This window comes from Pteropus alecto, unplaced genomic scaffold (genome assembly GCF_000325575.1).
Source record: "Pteropus alecto unplaced genomic scaffold, ASM32557v1 scaffold86, whole genome shotgun sequence".
Lineage (NCBI taxonomy): Eukaryota > Metazoa > Chordata > Mammalia > Chiroptera > Pteropodidae > Pteropus > Pteropus alecto.
Window position 1 is genome coordinate 10,825,190 of NW_006442109.1, and position 19,688 is coordinate 10,844,877.

At 33.9% G+C, this 19,688-nt stretch overlaps 1 protein-coding gene across 3 annotated transcripts in view; it reads right to left on the reverse strand.

The window, feature by feature from the left end:
• Positions 1-18,221, reverse strand: part of TRIP4 (thyroid hormone receptor interactor 4) — a 47,119-nt gene extending 28,898 nt beyond the window's left edge. The window contains exons 1-8 of one of the 3 annotated variants that reach the window (XM_025038880.1): positions 18,019-18,173; positions 14,101-14,270; positions 13,330-13,463; positions 7,662-7,762; positions 7,550-7,574; positions 5,985-6,063; positions 3,683-3,812; positions 1,362-1,577 (exon numbers count right to left, since the gene is read on the reverse strand). In XM_025038880.1, the coding sequence (XP_024894648.1) occupies positions 1,362-1,577; positions 3,683-3,812; positions 5,985-6,063; positions 7,550-7,574; positions 7,662-7,762; positions 13,330-13,463; positions 14,101-14,270; positions 18,019-18,119 (956 nt within the window). In that variant the 5' untranslated portion in view covers positions 18,120-18,173. Of the gene's footprint in view, positions 1-1,361; positions 1,578-3,682; positions 3,813-5,984; positions 6,064-7,549; positions 7,763-13,329; positions 13,464-14,100; positions 14,271-18,018; positions 18,174-18,194 lie in introns of those variants that run through there. The other 2 variants (XM_025038881.1, XM_006920269.3) reach the window with 2 other exon arrangements.
• Between the last annotated feature and the right edge of the window lie 1,467 nt (positions 18,222-19,688).

Here is a 19,688-nt window from a genome sequence, read left to right on the forward strand (position 1 = left end):
GGAAAGGGGAAGGAAGGGAGAGGGAGGGAGAGAGGTAGAGAGAGACAGAGAGAGAGAGAATGAGAATGAATGTGTGTCATTTTTAAAATAGAAAACACGGTGAGATCTCAATGTGCTTTCCTTTCAGTACTTTGCTGGAGCCAATATACATATCTTTCATCAACTCTAAGTTTAGTGATTTCATGTTGGTAACTTGGAATTGGTCATAATGGAAATTTTTTCAATAGACTTTATTTTTTAAAGCATTTTTAGGTTCATAAGAAAATTGAACATAAGGTCCAGAGATTTCCCACATACTCTCTGCCCCTACACTTACAGAGCCTCCCCCATTATCAACCATCTCTCACTAGAGTGGTAAATTTGTTACAATTAATGAACCTATGTTGACACATCATTATTACCCAGAATCCACAGTGCACATTAAGAGTTTGTTCTTGGTGTTGAGGCTGTACCATTTTAACACTTCCATCCACAGTGAGAGAGCATATTCACTTTCCTACATTCACAGATTATGCAATATTATATATATTTTATTTCAGTCAATTTAATGATACATTATGTTTAAAAATCTGCATTTCCCTAACTAGTTGAGAATCTTTTCAAACATTTAATGACTATTTGTATTTCTTTAGCTGTAAATTACCTGTTCTTAGTCTTTGCCCATTTTTCTACTGGATTTTTTTTGTCTTTTTCTTTTAATTTACAGGAGGTCTTTATATAGTATGGCTATCACTCTTTGTTAAAAATGTTTAAAATGTTTTCTCTAAGTCTGGTACTTTTTTACTATGTTTAAAATATCTTATGCTTTTTTGACTTCTGGATTTTGTAACTTGCTTAGAAAGAGATCACACCAAACTATAAATATACTCTTCTATATTTCTTTCTGATCCCTTACATTGAACTCTTCAAACTTTTTACAGGTAAAGATTCAAGGTAGAAATCTACTGTAGATTTTTTTTCTAAGATGGTGGCCAATCATCCCATCATATATTTAATTCTTTCTTTATTGTTTAGAAATTTTACCTTTATCGATGACTAAATTTACACATATATAGACACACACCCATGCATAATGCAGACACACAAGTCTCTGGATTCTACTGTTTCATTAATCTATTTCTGTGCCCAAAATGTACCTTGTTTTAAAAAGTTGTTTATAAAACTACAGTAATTATCTAGCAGGACAAGTTCTCTCCCTGTTCATTTTCAAAAATTTCTTAAGCTACTCTTACATGTTTCTATTCCAAAATGAATATATTATTTTAAAAATCAACAAAAATAACAGATCCATTAGAGGAGTCAAATCCTTTACAGTCAAACTGCTCTGTTCTTTCATACCCTTTCTGGTCCTGCCCACTTACCTGCTATGATACTCAGCTAGTGGATTTTCATCTTCTACAATCTTTCTGCCTGCAAAGTCAATGGTGATCTTCTTAGAGAGCCGAGAGGCATGTCGAAATTCTCTCAGCTCCTCTTCTCGCTTCTGTAGAGTTTCCCGCTCAATTTTAGACAACCATTGGTTAGAATCACTGGCAAAGTAATCTGACTCATCATCAATGACTTGGGTCCTTCGAATGCTAAGAAAAAAATCACACATAGCAATTAGGTCACCTGTTGACAAACAAGGACTCAATTATTGGGAAACTATTTCAAGATAGCTTACTCTTCTGCTATCCTAAAGGTTATTACCTCAAATATGAATGCCCAAGAATGCTCCAAAATCAGGTCAAGCTCAACCCGGTTCCCAGCTTCTGCATATATCTTATACCCCCTGCAGGCTCAGCTCAGCTCCTAGAACTAATCTCACCCTCAGGCAGGAGAAGACACAGCACCATAATTCATGGTCCTTCTACTCTTCTTCCTAAACTGGCCGACACCATTTGATAACTGAGCGTCTGCCTCATTTCGCTGCATCTGAGTTCACGTCTTGGTTCGATATCCTAGTCTTTCTAAAATGGGGACACCCAGTCTCTTCTTGCTAGGCCTGATTGCTGCTCCTTCCCTTAGAAACTGGAGTTCTAATCTGGACTCTCACTCCTGCGGCTTACTCTTAGGACATCCTATTACTGTACCACTATATGTCAATTTCCAACCCCATCGCCCCCATCTCCAATCCCTAAGACACTGGACCAAGTGCCAAGATACAATAATCAGGTCTGATATCCCAGTCTCTTCTTGCTAGGCCTGATTGCTGCTCCTTCCCTTAGAAACTGGAGTTCTAATCTGGACTCTCACTCCTGCGGCTTACTCTTAGGACATCCTATTACTGTACCACTATATGTCAATTTCCAACCCCATCGCCCCCATCTCCAATCCCTAAGACACTGGACCAAGTGCCAAGATACAATAATCAGGTCTATTTCTAAGATTATACCAACAAAGAAATGGAGAACTAGAAGGAATCTTGATGATCCACTGTCATCCTACATATAATAAACCGAGGGCTCACAGAAGTGACTACTCCAAAGTTACAAATCCAGTTGAGACTGGATTTCTGAATAATTACAAATTAGCAATATACATAAGCATAGAGAAATACTAAAATCATATTAATACATTGACATAAATTTTTCAGGACTCAGCTGGAATTATACAAGTTTTAAAGTAGACTGAGAGTGGGAAGTTTAAGAGGGCTCAGGAAAAATTGGTCCTGTATGTGAACCTAAATAATGCCCTTGAACACATTAGCAAAGGGACAATATCAATAGGGAGAGATCCTGTTCCAGTTCTTATTTATCAAGAAATGTACTCCATTTCTATTTCTAATAAGTTTTACTGAGTAGAGCTAAAAGTGATAGTTAAAAGATTAAGAGTGAATATGGAGTGACAAACCATGTGATAGACTTATTTAAGGACTAGCTTTCAAAGTTTTATCTCATGTATTCATAGCAAATGATTTGGAAGTAGTAGGTATGTCTAACCAAAGGATTATAATGCCAGAAAGAGATTATCAAGTCAGTTACAATAAGTAAGAGATTCAGAGTCTAAGGATTCTTACATACTTGCATGGCCATTTGAGAAATGAGCATATAAGTCTTGTTTAAACATTTTTTAACCATTAACTGGTTTTCAATACATATTTGGTTCAAAAGAAGAAAAAAAGAGAAAGAAATAAAAAATAGAACTAGCAAATCTATAAATCTTTCTCCTAAAAAAGAAGTCAGTGGACTAAATGACAAAAGTGTAGGAGTGTTAAGAGTCAACTTAGGAACATTTTAATATATTGATCATTGATTCAGAAAACACATTTAGTGTCGAAGGGGAAGGGTAAGTCATGCGTTATATATAGTCTCCCAGGGGCAACTTTCTTATAGATTCTCCACAGCCCAGCACAACAATTTGCCCATAGCAGCCACTCTAATATATATATGCTGGCTGACTAATGGCTGCCAGTGAAACAAGTGAGGAATTCTGTCAACCCAAAGCCACTTTCTAGGGATTATACTAGCATTTGCTAAAAATCAAAAAATGTTGCAGGGTGGGATCCTCTTGGGACCCTTTCTTATTCAAACATGGATTCCAAACCAACATGTAGGCCTCTAATGTAAAGCAGCCTGCTCTTCTTTTCCTGTAAACTTTCATACTCCACCGCTAAGAATGCATCAAGTGTCAAAATAATGTTTTAATGGGCAGAACCTGTGGACTAGTCTACTTCTTAGCATTTATTGTAACCACATGATACCTAGTTCTGTCAAATTCTAACAGTTTGTCTTTATGCTTGATAGCCTTCTCCAGACCAGACTTAAATCGCAATTCTTGATGAGGAAGAAGGTCCTTGGTAGAGATGTCCACCTTTCCAGAATTCTCCGTCCCTGAAATTCAATAAGGAAATCAAATGGTGTCAGCCTATAATACAAATCAGTTGTATCCCTGTGCAGCAAAGAACAAAATATCAGAAATCTGTGTGCCCTGATGGCTGACAGCCTTCATTTCAATGGAAAGCAAACAAGTACACAGGCCAGGCTTTACTTGCCAAACCAAACAATGCTTGACATATAATAGGTTCTTGATAAACGTTAAAGTCCATTTCTTCCCTTATGGAAATTTGGATCACTAAGGGTACTATACTGTTTAAAAACACAATATAAAAATGCCTTATAAGCAAAAAAACTTTATTGAGTAGGGCTGAATATTACCTTTAAATATACTTTTACATATCGAAACTAAAAACTAAATAATGGAAGACAGAATAATGAGAACTTACTAGATGCTTAGGCACTGAATATATCTTATATTATTTAATCCTCAGAATAACCCTGTTATACAGTTTGTATTATCTTTGTTTTACAGATGAGAAACTGAAGTTCAAAAAAAAGAGACACTGAAGTCCAGAGAGGAAAAATTTACTGAGTTCCCTCAGAAATCAGAAGGTAGAAACAAAATTTAAACTTAGGTCTAAGTCTAAAGCCCACATTCATTCGTTGGCCCATGTGTTATATCCTTTGTGACAGCATACTATAAATCTATATATCCCAGAAAAGAGAGCCATAAATTATGATCTAAACCAAGATCTAAAAGTTGTTAGAAAAACTAGGCTGTAATAAGGGCTGACTTTTCTCTTTACCTAAAACTCCAGGCCTGTTCAAACTCCTGTCAAATCTTTCCTTTAAAAAAAAAAAAAAAAAAGATTCTTGTATTCTGAATATATGAAAAGCACTTAGAACTACCTTTTCTCATAATAATGACCTTAAAGAAATCCTAATTGAAAAAATATGGAGACATGTTCAAATTCATTAATAAATTTTAAAAATTACAACTATAAAAATTTTTAAATTTGAAATGTCAAAACTCAATAATATTCTAGTATTGCTGTATATTATACAATATTTTGGTAAAGTGATATGGCAAATACATCTTGTGTGTCAAAAATGATATTCTTTAACTCAGTAATCCCATTCTTAGGAATTTATCCCAAGGAAATAAAAAGATATATTAACAAAGGTGACCACTTGTGGTATTATTTATAACTTGGAAAGGGTCAAAATATCCAGTAACAGGGAAATAAGTAATCGAATTACAATAAATCAAGTTATTACATTTTTAGGCACAAAAGCAATAAATATGAAGACTATTTAGCAACACAGAAGCTAATCATAAAATATTAATTGAAAAAATGGAAAAACAAAATTCTATACACACTGATTGCTACCTTATAAATACCAACCAAAGTATTCATACATTAAAAAAATTTGCATAAGTGGAAAGTGATGAATACATTGTTTTTCCCTTTTAAAATGTCCTTAACTATTTTTATCATGTTTTTCAACTATAAAAGACTTAGAAAAGAGTTGCAAAGAGTAGAATTTCTGTGTAACTTTCATTCGGCTTCCCTTGATGTTACTATCTTATCTTATATAACTACAGTACAATTATCAAAAGAAATTAACATTAGTACAACTTAATTAGATTTAGATTCAATATCTTTTCCATTAATGTTACTTTTCTGTTCTGGGATACAATTTAGGATCCTACATTATAGTTAATTGTCAGTCTCCTTAGTCTCTTCCAATCTGTGACAATTCTTTTCTTTCCTTGTCTTTCGTGACCTTGCAAATCTCTTATTCTTAAGCTTTCACCCAACAATTTTAGCATCCATTGGTATATCTTAACTGTAGCAATTACTACTACTATGGTGTTCTAATGGTGATTTTCTATTACTGTCCTTTCTTCATTTTACTAATTAGAATTCTTTTCTAAGAAAGAGTTATCTCTTCTTCCCCATTTATTAACTTAGTTAATTCAGAATATTAATTTTATTCTTTGAGTTATAGTCCATTGCCATTATTAGGGTTTTTTTGCTCAGTGTTATATGGTTTTAATAATTTTCTTTAAAAAATGAGTAAATAAACTTATAGAATAAATAAGCGTATAAAATGAGTAAATAAACTGCATCTTGCATACAAGGATACAAGAAAGAGAATAATCACAGATACAACAAAATGTATATATCACCACAGTAATCTAATCAGAAGATTGCTGCCAACCTGACATAAGCTTCTTTAGCAGTTTCTGGCTCTTATTTGAGTCACGCTGTAAAATATCCTGTTCTTCACGAGTACATACCTATAAAGCAATAAAAGCAAGACACATGATCCAATAGTTAAATTATACTGTTTGCTTGATAGACCTAAAAGTGACCTTAAATTACACATTAGATATGGCAATAAAATGAGACTGTTGATGATTCTTTATCCAAACATACTCACCCCCCCAAAATATATGTGTGTATATATACATCTACCTACCTATGTATCTCCAAATGAGTTTTGCCCTAGTATCTTTCTGTTTCTCCCTTCATGAACCATACAAAAAACCAGTGTCGCCCCAATAAATAAAACTGATCTCACTGTAAGTGTCTCTGAATGACTTGATAGCTAAAAAACAAAATCTAACCTGTTTTCAAAGGACAAAGATTTGCCATCATTGAGAATAATGGAAAAAATACCACTTTTTCTTAAAAAGCTGTCAGTTCTAATCATGAAATCCAAGTCTTACAAATTATAAACAGATATCTTATTAGAAAGCAGAAAAAGCAGCAAATTATAGTGCCACCAGTGAAAACTAGTCTAGCCTTCATGCTAAGTATATTTTGTTTCTCTGCCTTCAAATATTGTAAAATAATGACTATATTAAGCAAGGAAAAAGTTCTATTTATTGTAAAATCACTGCAACTGTAAAAAAGGAGGCAAAGAAGGGGTTAAAAACTGTTTCATACAAGGCTTATAAAACTGTAAGGCTTCAAGGCCAATCTGCTTTACATTACTGTTTCTTAAATTGTTAGGTCTCCAAGGGATCTAACAGAAAACATTGTACTTCCTAACACTTGCCTCAGTGGCACACAGAATTCCTGCCAGCAACTATTGGGTATTTCTCTAGAGAAAGACCCATATGAGAGGACATTTACTGCCATTTTATGAACACTTTTGATAGTAGACATTACATTTTTCAGGTCATCTACTGTCTATCAGCTTGTTCTCTAAGCATATTAAAAAATGAAAGGCCCCAAACGAAGCAATCAAAGAGAAGGGAAAACAATATAAAATGGATGCCTTCACCAACACCAAATGTCATTGCTTCTGCCAGCCAGCTCAACTGGCAGAATAAGCTTTCTAGATAACTCACTATGGTGTTTGTAAGAGAGTCGTTACTGTTAAACTCTTGAGGTCATTCTCTCAGACAATGCAGAACTATAAAGAGAAGGTGTCCTGGAAAAAGAAGCTTTAACGACCCAAGGATTATGTCATAGTTGTTGTTTTCCTGGGGATATGCTCTATATCTGAAGACTGACAAAAAATTTTGACATTTTAGGCCTTAAAGTTTTCTTGAACTAAAGTTAATCTGATACAAGACTTGCATCACTCAACCATTTGTGTTCTCAAAATCCTTCTAAGAGGCTCAGTAATAGGATATAACCTTGGGTTTCTGACTAAAAAAATTCCTGCTACTATAGTTTCCATTTACTATGAAAAAAGAGAAACTACTAGGGATGTAAATGTCCCTATTTATTAAACCAAAGCATAGTAAAACAAAATAGAAAAGAAACGATTACCAGAGTACCACAGAATAAACAAGGGCCAGAACCCTCTTGTTCACAGACAATACGTCCACAGATCAGACAGTTATTGATCAGCTTGTGCTTCTGGCCCAGGCAATCACAAGGGTGGCGACCAGGGATCAGGACTGCAAGCTTGTCTTGTCCCTCTTTTGTGTATAAACTGACAAATTTCGTCTTCTTCTTTAAGGAGTTACTGTTCTCTTGTGCCTAATTGTATAAAAACATCACAGGTAACATCAAATAATTAATGACAATGAAAAGAGTTGAGAGAAAAACCTCAGTTCTGTTCAATAATAACTTATACACTACCCAGGAATGAGGAAAGAAGGAAGGGAGTGGGAAAAACGCAAATTTGTTATAATCAGGGTTTGAGGAAAGGTTTTGCTCTAGAAAAACTAGCTAACATACCTTGCTTTTTCTGCTAGTAGCTTTTAGCCCTATATTACAGCTGGTGGGAGGTAAATGTAGCAGTAAAAGCTGTTTATATGACATATTTAAGCATAGCTAAATTGAAGATCATAAGAAACAAAAATGCCTCTAAAAGCATTTGATATTCACAGATTTGAATAAACTATGAATAAATTAAGAAAAATCAATAAAAATGGACTCAATAAAAGTCAGATAACATAACAGAAAAATGGACAAAAGACCTAAACAGGAACTTCATAAAAGATATCCAAATGGCCAACAGTCACATGAGTAGGTGCTTAAGTTCATTAGTCATCAAGATAATGCAAAATAAAACCAAAATACAATACGCCAATCAGAAAGGTTAAATTGAAAAAGACATAAAATGCAGAGTGTTGGCAAGGATACAGAGCAATTAAAGCTCTCATATACTGTTGGTGAGAGTATAAATTAGTATCTACTAAAGCTGAACATATGCATATCCTGCGACCCAGAAATTAAACTCTTGGATATATACTCAACAGGAATGTGTAAATATTCTTATCAAAAGACATATATAAGAATGTTCACTGCGGCACTGGAACTAGAAACTACCCCAATGTTTAACAATATATTGATATATTCACTTAGTAGGATCTTAAACAGCAATAAGAATGAAAAAGTATAGCCATATAAAACGATATGGATAATTCTTAAAAACCATGTTAATTGAAAGAAGCAAGACACAAAAAAGTACATACTATTTAGCTCCATTTATACAAAGTTCATAAGCAGGCCAAACTAATCTATCATGTTGGAAGTCAAGAAAGTGTTTCCTTTGGGAGGGTTGTCATTTTGGGGCACACTGGGGGTCTTCGAAAGTAATGGTAATGTTCTGTTTCTGGCTATATAGGTATGGGTCAGTTTGTGAAAATTTCATCCATCTGTCAAGTTCTGTATGTCACAAAATAAAAAGTTTAAAAAGGGAAATATATTTATCAGCCTCTGACTTAGTCCATTCAGGTTTTATAACAAAATACGACAGACTAGGTAGTTTATAAATAACAGAAATTTATTTCTCACAGTTTTAGAGGCTGAAAGTCCAAGATCAAGGTGTCATCATGGTTGGGTGAGGGCCCTCTTCCACATCACAGAAATGACTTCTAAGTCACTGTATCCTCACATGGTAAAAGGGGCTAGGAAGCTCTGTGGGGTCTCTTATTTATAAGTACACTAATTACATTTATGGAAGTTCCACCTTCATGATATAAGAACTTCTCAAGGGTCCCTCTTCCTGATACAATCACATTATGCATTAGCATTTCAACATGTGAATGTGTATGTGTGGCAGGGTGGTCACAAACATTCGAACTATAGCAGCTTCTGACATTTAAAGTGTATAGATAACTCTTCCATGCTGTGGTATTATTTCCCTTTAAATTGAGTTTCTCAATATTTTCCAAAGACTAAAATTTCACTGTAGAAAAATCTCAAGAGTTCTAGTGGATGGAATAATACTAACAAGGAAGAGAATAATTCTTGGTAAGTATAGATGTGAAGTGCTCTAATGTCCAAAGCCTAAAATGGATATATAGAGATAATATCGATAAGACAATTTAGGTAAAAATTAAAATCTAAGACAAATGCTAAAGATTTTATCTAATCTAGCAGGTCGCAATTTTTCGAACTAGTTAATTATATCTTTGGCTCATAGGGATGGTAGTGAACAGATTAAAACCTCTAAGCAGAAATTTGTATAGGACTCTCATTAAAGTATCCAGTTACATTAAAATCAGGTATTTGTGGGATGGAGAGTTTGGCTTTGATTAGTTTCTTATACATAATGTCAATAACTATTTATCGAGGAGAAAGAGACATAAAGGGAAAACAGGGCAAGAAAATTCATAGCACATCAGCCCACTGCTTAAAATCATCACTGGATTGCCATTGTGCTTAGAATAAAATCCAAGCTACTTTATGACTTATATTTAAAGCCTTACATATGGCCTCCAGGTGCTCTCCAACTTCATTTACATATCATTCTTTCCCTGCTCACAATGCTCCAGGCACACAGGGTTTCTGATGCTTCCTAGAACACTTTTCTCCATCTCCCCTTTGCACTTGTTATTCCTTCTACTTGCATGGTTCCTAGTTCATCTCCTTACATACTGGTTCCTTTTCATGTTTGGGTCTTAACTATAATTTCAGTCCTTCGGAGAGGCTTTACCTGAATATCCTATCTAAACTAATGCCCATCCCACAAGTTATTGCCTATATCACTGTTCTTTTTACTTCTTTCATAGCAATTCTCACAATCTATAATTGCTTTAAATTTTTTTTGTCTTCACTACTTTTCCCCTGAACCATTAAACTGTAAACTCTAAGAGAGCAAGAAAACCCTAGTATGTCTTGTTTATTGCTATATTTCTAATAACCTAAATCAGTTCTTGACATACAGTAGACTTGCAATAAAAGTTTCTGGATAACCAAATGAACTGCGTGTGGAAGCTGAAGACAGCTTTACTTACATGCCCAAAAATGGAACTGTAAATCCAATTTCATCATCATTACTCGTGGTTCCAGATCCGCGAATGTGCCTACTTGCTAAAATTTGTAACTTCCAAATCAATACTTCAGGTGCTTTCATGATTAATCATGGACATGCACAGCGGCAAAAAATTTGAGTTACCAAATGTACATATTTCCAGCCAAGGACAGCAAGGGAATGATCTGCCTTCTTGTTTTAGTGCTCATATTGTAAACAACTATCTTCTTTTTAGTCTTTTTGGTGCCACTTTTTTGCATTTTTGTGCTTTTTGTTGGTGATTTCACCATTTAAAATGACTCCCATGCATAGTGCTGAAGTGCTGTCTAGTGGTCTTAAGCATGAGAAGACTGTATCTTATATACAAAAAAAGATGTTTTAAATAAGCTTTCTTCAGGCATGAGTTATAGTGCTGCTGGCCATGAGTTCAATGTTAATGAGTTAACAGTATATATTTAATAAAGTGTCTTTAAACAGAAACACACATAAAATAAAATTAGGTAGTAATTGGTTGATGGAACTGTTGTGACCAGAGGCTCCCTGAAACCTAACTTTCTATTTCCCCTAGGAGGTTCAGTATTCACCACTTCAGTATACACTGCAGCTTTAATGAGAAATTACTGTATAAAGGATAAACCGTTTTTTCAAATTTATTTTCCAAGTTTGCTTAATGAGTATAAAACACTTAAGGACAAAATATAGACTCAGAAACAGGTTGTTGAGGGGTAATATGCTCTGAAAACATTAGGAGATATAAAATTAAATGTTAAATCATTATTAATTTGAAGATCTTTCCCTGCCCAAGTCTGGGAACTTAAGAGCGAACCCCAGCTTTTATTTTTCCTTATGAAACCTACTTAATAGCAAGCATCGAGGCATCTTATCCATTAAAGGCCATTAATATAAATAGTGAAATACTCTGTCAAACTAAGATTGCCTTTACCACACTAAAAACTAGGTTGTAGCAGCAGAAATATCACAACCAATGCACACTTCTTTAAGATTTATAAATGAGTGAGCTGACCAAACAGATTGGAGCAACACAGAATTGACTAAATAAAAAGATTAAAGAATTTTTTAAAAGAAAGACTTAAAAGGATTGGCATATATAAGTTAAAAAATATTTATCGATACCATTTAAAAACAGAACTAGAATTTTCTTAAAAAGCATGCTTAGGAAATCAACTCAAAGGAGAAAACATAAATAATAGTTCTCATATAATTTTCAACAATTTTCTTTCCTAGACGTTAAAAATTAATTTATTCAAAGTTTACTATCACACGTTCATAATTATTTTTAAAATTATGAAATAAGGCTTTAAAAATTTCATCCATTGTTCATCACCCTGACCAAAAAATATTTTCTTTATGCTTCCACTTTACTTTTACCCTAACAAGATTCTATTATCTTATTAACAATCACCACTTATAAAATATATATTTGCACACGTATATAAAATACATCTACTTAAAAAACAAGTATTTTTACTGATGAGAGTAATATTTTTTAAATTACTCAAAATAATGTGTAGATGGATTACACACCTAAATGTGCTGAACATTTTCCCAAATTATATATTTTGGAGAATAACTTTATTAGCTGCATGGTATTCCATCAAATGAGGGAACCATAATTTATTTAGTCTTTCTCTTATGGCTAATCAGGTCAGTACAAATTTTCAATATTATAAATAACATTGCACAGAACATTTTTTTTTTTGTATTTCTGATTGCTTTCTTAAGTTAGATTTTCAAGTCACATTAGTAAGTCAAAAATATATGAACATTTCTACCATTCTTGATGTATGCTGCCAAACTGTCTCCCAGAAAGCTTAACCAATTTACACTGCCATGAGTATCATCACTGAGTATTCTATTTTTAAAATCTTTGACAATTTGATAGACAGTACTTCAGAGATTTCATGTGTATTTATTTGATTACTAGTAATCAACGATCCTGGTTTACCCAGGACATAGGAGAATCCCAGAATATGGGACTTTCAGTGCTAAAACTGGGGAAGTTCCAGTCAATAAGGCAGACAAATTGTCACCTTAATTACTGGTAAGGTTAAACATCTTTTTATGTTTATTGGTCTGTATTTTTTCTTTTGCTTGTGATGGTCTTTGCTCATTTATTCTGACTGATAAAAGGCTTAAGTCTCTTTTTTTTTTTAACTTAACATTTTGTAAACACTTTCTCATATTCTTCCATGATCATCACACTCAGAATTTCTAATTACTACTCTTCAATCTTAGCATAATTAATTATTCCCTTCTGTTGGGAAATTTAGCTGGTCAAATTGTCCTGATTACAAATATTTCTGCTTACCTCACAGGGCTATTTTGATTACCAAGAAAGAATACAAAAAAAGCTCTAAAGGCTAAATGATGATAAGGATAGTTGTGGTGGGGGTGGTGGGTGGCCCGAAATATGAACACTCTGAAGAAACAGTTAGAATGTGCACTCTTTTAGTATAAACCCACAAAGACATGTTGAAATTGAAGCCCTGGTGTACTTCTTTAAATATTTTCCATCACATATACAGACATACATACACACACACACATAATGGGAAAATATACACAATATCTCAATATATATGAAGGAAACATATATTTATATATAAAGTATTTCAATCTCACCTCTAAACAAATATAACTTATTTAATCAGGCTGCTAAAAACAACCACCATAAGTAATTATCACTTTCTCTTCATAAAATTCATGCATTTTTTGAAAAATTGCCATTCTAGACCAAATTGTACACTTTTCACTCAGAAATGTATTAGTCATTTCCTCTTCTCCATATAGCCAGAATGAACTTCATTCTATAACCATTTACCTTGGCCAAATCAAAAGGTGTTTTGACCTCCATGGTTGTATCAGGTTCAGCAAATGTAGGAACTTCCTGTCTATTTCTCCCTTTCCGCCTGTTTCTCTTCAACTGGTCTCCTGATTTCTGCCCATCTAAAATTTCTTTAAAGAAGAAAAAAAATATATGTACAGAGATAGATAACAGTAGGATCACTGGTGAACTAATAGCTAATAAATATTAAGCAAAGCATAATATTTAGAGTCAAGACAAGGTCAAGCAGGTTTTTAAATTATCTTTTCCTCTTAAACCAGAATTAAATTTAAACTATCATTTATAAGATTGTAGTTAATAAAGACTACTAGCTAGGATTAAGAAGTTAAATTAAATTCTGATATTTTAGATTGTATGATAATGACTGAGATTATTTAGTTTGGTCTTCATCTTTTGCACTGTTTAACTAGTTACTTCTAAATGCTACTTATACTAAAATTGGTCATTATTTACCTTCATCCATGTATGTACATAACCGAAAAGTGTTTCTTTAATCCATGTATAAATTTTTCAAATTATTTTGAAACCACATTTGTATCTTCAAACAGGTATTTTTGTGATCTTTTCTAAGTTGAAAAGTCTGAACTCGAATATTCATTACAGATTGAGAAGAAATGAACTAAAAATATGTATACATATGATTTTGCTTAAGTTAGCTGTGAGGAAATAAAGTGACAGAAAATACCAGGTCCTATAAACTAGCCCATTTACCAATATTTCAACCTTTACTTAATTACATTAACTTACCATCTTTTCTGAAAGGCTGCTGCAGAGCATCAGAAATCAACTCCTGATCATTCTTTTGCCATTTGTTTATAAGCTCTTCTATGAATTGACCTTTTTTGCCCTCATTTCCCTGAAGGAGGTCAGTAACATATTCTCGTATCTCTTCAGCACTCTCAATTGATAAAACATACCTCAAGAAGCAAAGACATAAATTGTTGAAACAAGGCTAGCTTACACTATGTTTTTCAATAATCATAACAGAGATCAAGGTAATAAAACCACTAATTAATCTATTAGTGTTTACTTTGAGCCAAGTTTATGTTAGATGTTAGGCATATAAATTTGGTTAGGACAAAGACCCTGAACTGAGATCATAACCTAACCTTCATATAATCTTCTTGTATTTACAGAATCAAATCAATATTTTGAATATAGGCTTCTGGGGCTACCCTTAACACAGAAATACTTTAGCTTTTTATTTTTTATTTTTAGTTAAGTATCGTTGGCAGAATACTTGCTGTTAACTATACATCTGCAGTTACTATATTTTCCTAGGAAGAATCCAAATTACTTAATCTCTGTATTACAAAACTTAAAATTTCTCTTCATTTTTGCTAAAAATGATTTCTTATTCTTAAAAATTATAAATCAAAATTAACATGACATCGGAATAAACAGATCTATAGGTAGACCTCATTTTGTTGTGCTTCACTTTATTTGCACCTCACAGGTGTTGCTTTTTTTTATTTTTTTTTTACAAACTGAAAGCAAGACTTTCCACCAGCAAAAAGATTATGACTTACATTAGTGTGATGCTTGCTTTATTACAGTGGTCTGCAACTGAACCCACAATATCTCTGCAGTATGCCTGTATTTAAGGAAATACTATAAAGCATTCCTAAAAGTACAACTTCCCTAGAAATTAATGGGCCAGTATATTTGAAGTGCCATAAAAATAATCCAATAATTCTATTTATAGGACTCCACATGAAATAAGACACAAGAAAATTTATGCAAAAAAAAGTTAACTGCATCATTATTGGAATTAGTGAAAAACTGGAAGCTATTTAAAACATCAATTAATGGAAAAGAGGCAAATGAACTCAAGCTTTTGGACCTTACAAACTGTAAAATGTCACCACCGAAAGTAAAATTTTTGAATAATTATTGACGTGAGAAAATGCTCTCATATATAATGGTAAGTGAAACAGAATTGACTGTATAGCATATGATCCCAATTGCTATAAAAGGAATGTGTATATCCATATACTTATGTGTTAAAAAAAATAATAGGCTAGAAAGTTATACACTAAAATGATGATCACTGAGTGGTATGATTAAAGAGAGTTTTGGTTTATTTTTATCTTCTTTTTTCCCTTACAATGAATACATTTTGAAAATGTATTACAATATGCATAGGAAAAAACACTAAAAGAGAAATGATGGTTATCTCTGGGTTGTGGTATTATGATAATTTTAGTTTCCTCCTTTATCCTTTTCTGATTTTTTAATTTTTCTACAGTGAATATGTCACATGATTAGACAAAAAAAGAAGTGAAAAAATTACTTATAAATTAAGATACTGGGCCATGAAAGCATCATAAGGTCTGAAGAAACTGTAATTCGGACACACTAATATGGGATATAAGAAAAAGTAGTAATGCTATATCCTTTAAATTTAAAACACCATGCAATTGTCCTTTTGTTGGTAGCATACGTATTACGTTCTTTTCCTACTGTGGTGGTAGATTTGCAGAATTATCTATAGGTGAAAAATCTGTGTCTATGAACCTCATTAAGAGCATCTTCTAACTCATCATAGAATTTTTTTTAAAAGGCAATCGTTTCTCAGGACTTTTATATTTAATCTACTTGATCCTCAAACTTACCAGCCCCTATCAAAATATTAATTGCTATCAAGGACTCCCAGAGCTCAAGGAACTTCAGGGATCATTTAACTCTGGAGTATTCAAACCACTAGGGAAATATTTAAAGAGCTCCAGAAACATCTCAATGTCATTTAACTATTTAAAAATATATAATAAAGAACATACATCCAAATTTGTTACATACCAAATCTTACTGAAGTATAGCCAAACAAAATATGAACTATTGCAGACTGTGGAACAAACTTTACTTTGCTAACTCTGTGTACAGACCTTAATGTATCATAAACGTGTCATTGATTAGGAAGGTAAGAGCTCTGTACTGTCTTTTTAAAAATTCAGGCCACTCACATCAAATTGTTTAAGTTACCAAACTACTATAATACACCTGAGTAATTCTCAAATACCAGGCAAAGCATAGAAAATTTACACAGCAAATGCTTTCATCATGGCATCATAGCTTGTTGTGTAATAACTAGTAAAATCTTAATAAGTGGTTCAAATAGCATTTTATTATAGGTAGCTTTGGTCCTTATTTTAAGTTTTGAGCAATTCTTATCTAACATGTTTATGAACTTAAAAAAATAGAAACAGGTGTTTAGCTTCAACTTTAAAACAGAAATTTTTGATCACTCCTCTTTCAAGGGTATGGATAAGTTTAGCTAAGGAAAATCTAAGGCTGCAAAATTAGCTGTTAAATCACAATCTATAAGAATGAGAATTTTCCTGATACTGTGTAAGCAGACAAAACACAGTTGGATTCTGAGACTGAGAAGACTTCACCCGTCCATACTCCATTGTTGATTTATCAAAAATACCCTCAATTTTTAAAAATTGAATGCCTTTTTTTCTGTTTAATAGATTGCAAAATTTCCTTTTTCATTTGACAGCATTCCACTGCTTTAAAAACTGCTTGAAAAACTACTTAATCCGACCTTGCCTTCCAACAAGGGTAAAGCCAAACCATACTGTTTAGCGGGGGTATTTTTGATAATCTATTCCTGTGTTCAAAAAAAAAAAAAATCACTTAATACAGCCTCTATTAACAATCTCCTTGCCAAGAAGTCTATTTTCTCCCAAACTCACCTTACTTCCTACAAAAGCCCTAGAATTGCAATTCAGATTTCAGCATCAACGAACAAGGAATCAAATCAGGAAACACATTCAGGTTCCTCGACCAAGACTAATTTTTGTGGAAGTTTCTCCCTCTTCCTGAAAACTGCACTTCCAACTACCCATCCTTCAGTTCTAAGGTGAAAGTCATCCCTTGCAGTAAACCTTCGAGTTTCTCAAATCCCAATGAGTCCTTTATTCTGTGCTCCCACAACACCCTGCACTTCCCCACCTCAGCCGGGACTTATCAACCAAACAGAACCCAACTGCAACTGTCTTTGTTTGCCAGCACCTGGCAAGTAGTAACGCAATATTTGTTAAAGAAATCAACCGAAAGCAGTTTTAAATCATGTCACTATCTCCACTTCATATGAATCATAAAGTATTAAAGATAACCTCTACTAATTATTCAGTTTATAGATAAAAAACTTACGGTATAGAGAGGGAAATTAAGTTGCCCAAGATTCCAAAACTGGTAAAAGACAACAGAAAATAGAACCTAGGGCTCCTGAGTCAGGCACTATTTGCACTGTACTACGTTGTCCCCAGTTAAATTCCAGGTACTACTTGACACAACCCATATTGGGCAAACTAAAATGTTCAGAGTAAGGAATTTCTGGAAAGATAATTTGGCTTGCCCCTTCTCTCCAGAATCTACAAGGAAACTGGCTCCCGAGACAGTCTTATACGTTCTAAATATAAGGGATTTGGCGTTTTCCTAGGGAAAAAAGGCCCCACTGGCCGATTGTGGAGCCTGACGCTCTATTCCAGAAACTAAACTATAAAGCCGTAGGTCAAAATCGGCTCCTAGAGACCTACAGCAGATCTTTTATCACATTTCTTAGTTCTCATCGACTTTTTATTCCTCCCTGTTTTCCGTTTCGCTCAGCTAGTGCACATCCCAGTGCTCCCTCCTCCCTCGGACCCGAACCGTTCTCACTGCAGGATCTCCTCGCTGACATCCAGGCCGAAAGTTTTCCTCAACTGCTGGGTGCACCAGCCTACCAGCTGCTCCCGATACGCCGCCCCAGCCATCGCCATTTTCCCCAGCCGGAACCAGCTGGGCTGAAAAAGCCTCTTGTCCTGCGCCGGACTAGTCCCCTTCGCAACACCTACCTCGCTCACGCTGGTTCCGACCTCCTGCACCGCCCCTCTTGGTCGCACCGCCCCTCTGGGTCGCACCCCCTCTCTCGGTCGCACCGCCCCCAGCACAGATCCCTTCCACCAGTACCTGTTCTTCCTACTTCCAGCTTTCTGATTTATTTACACTTGTAATCAGAGCCTGCGCCTGATTCTTCCGCATCGTCAGTTGTAGGACTTGAAAATTGGAGATTATGCTTAGAAGACAGTACAAATGCCTATAAGAACTATAGTTTAGGAAAAAACAGAACAATAACTCGTAACATGAGAGGCCAGTTTTTAAATTGTCTGTTTTATGTAAAATGTTTAAAATAGTACTTGGAAGCTAGAGTAAAGCGCTGTAAGAATTAACTGGCGATAGTTTTATTTATATCTCGCCCTCCTTTCCTCGTAGTCTAATACTAGATTCACGCTGCTAAAACCTTCTATTTAATTTTTCTGAGCCAGATCTTTTCCAGGAGGGCCAAGACAACTCAGCAAGCTCAAGGGAGAACACTTTGATAAAACAGGTGCAGAGATTTGACTTCGAAGACTTTATACGTGAATTCTTTGTAATGATTTTTAAGAAGTTAAAGGTATGTATTTCGACCCGAGATGACCAGATTTAAAGGTCTTTTGCTTCTCCTGGGACAGAACTGGACAGTGGACTGGAGAAAATTTAGCCAGACTTCTCTGAAGAGCATAATGTCTTCTGATGCATTTTATCAATAAATTTAATTGTCTGGCTTTGTGTTACATTTATAGGTTCTTCATTCCCGTTAGGCTGTTTACACTAAGTAATTACATGAATTAGATGTTTCAGCTTTTTATGCTAATGTTTTCATTGACATAAAGAATCAAAATTATATGTGTATTGATTTACACTGAGTTTAGACTATTTACATTATTATTAATTTGGAAAATATGATTTTCCAGCTTAAAAAATGCTCTATTCATTAATAGTAGATACAAGTTTTGTTTCTTCATAAAAATCCTCTACATTTAATACCAATTTATAACATTTTCCTGTTTCTATATATTCAGCCCCCACAACTAAAATGTTAACTTCTTGAAGACAGAGACTATGACTTAAGGCTTTTTGCATATAAGACTCAGTACATCATATATTATAATGAGATTACTAGGTCCTCAAGAATAAAAATGTTTTCATAAGGCATATTAAGATTGTCATCTCTAGTTTTTAATGAATGTAATGTAATGCCATTTGCAATCATTATCTTTTATCAAAATGCATTTCTGCCTGAGCAAAGCTAGCACACTTATTTAACATGACTTAAAGATATTCTTTTGTATAAACTTAGGGAGAAATTTTACTCATACATATAACTTTTCTTAATGCTCTAGGCCTTTGAAATTTTCAGATTCACAACACATAACTCTCTGTGTTTTATTTAACCGTAAAGGAGAAGAACCTCCTCAAAGCAGACATTTAAATTAAGAATTTTTACTAGGCATCACTGCTTTTTCCCT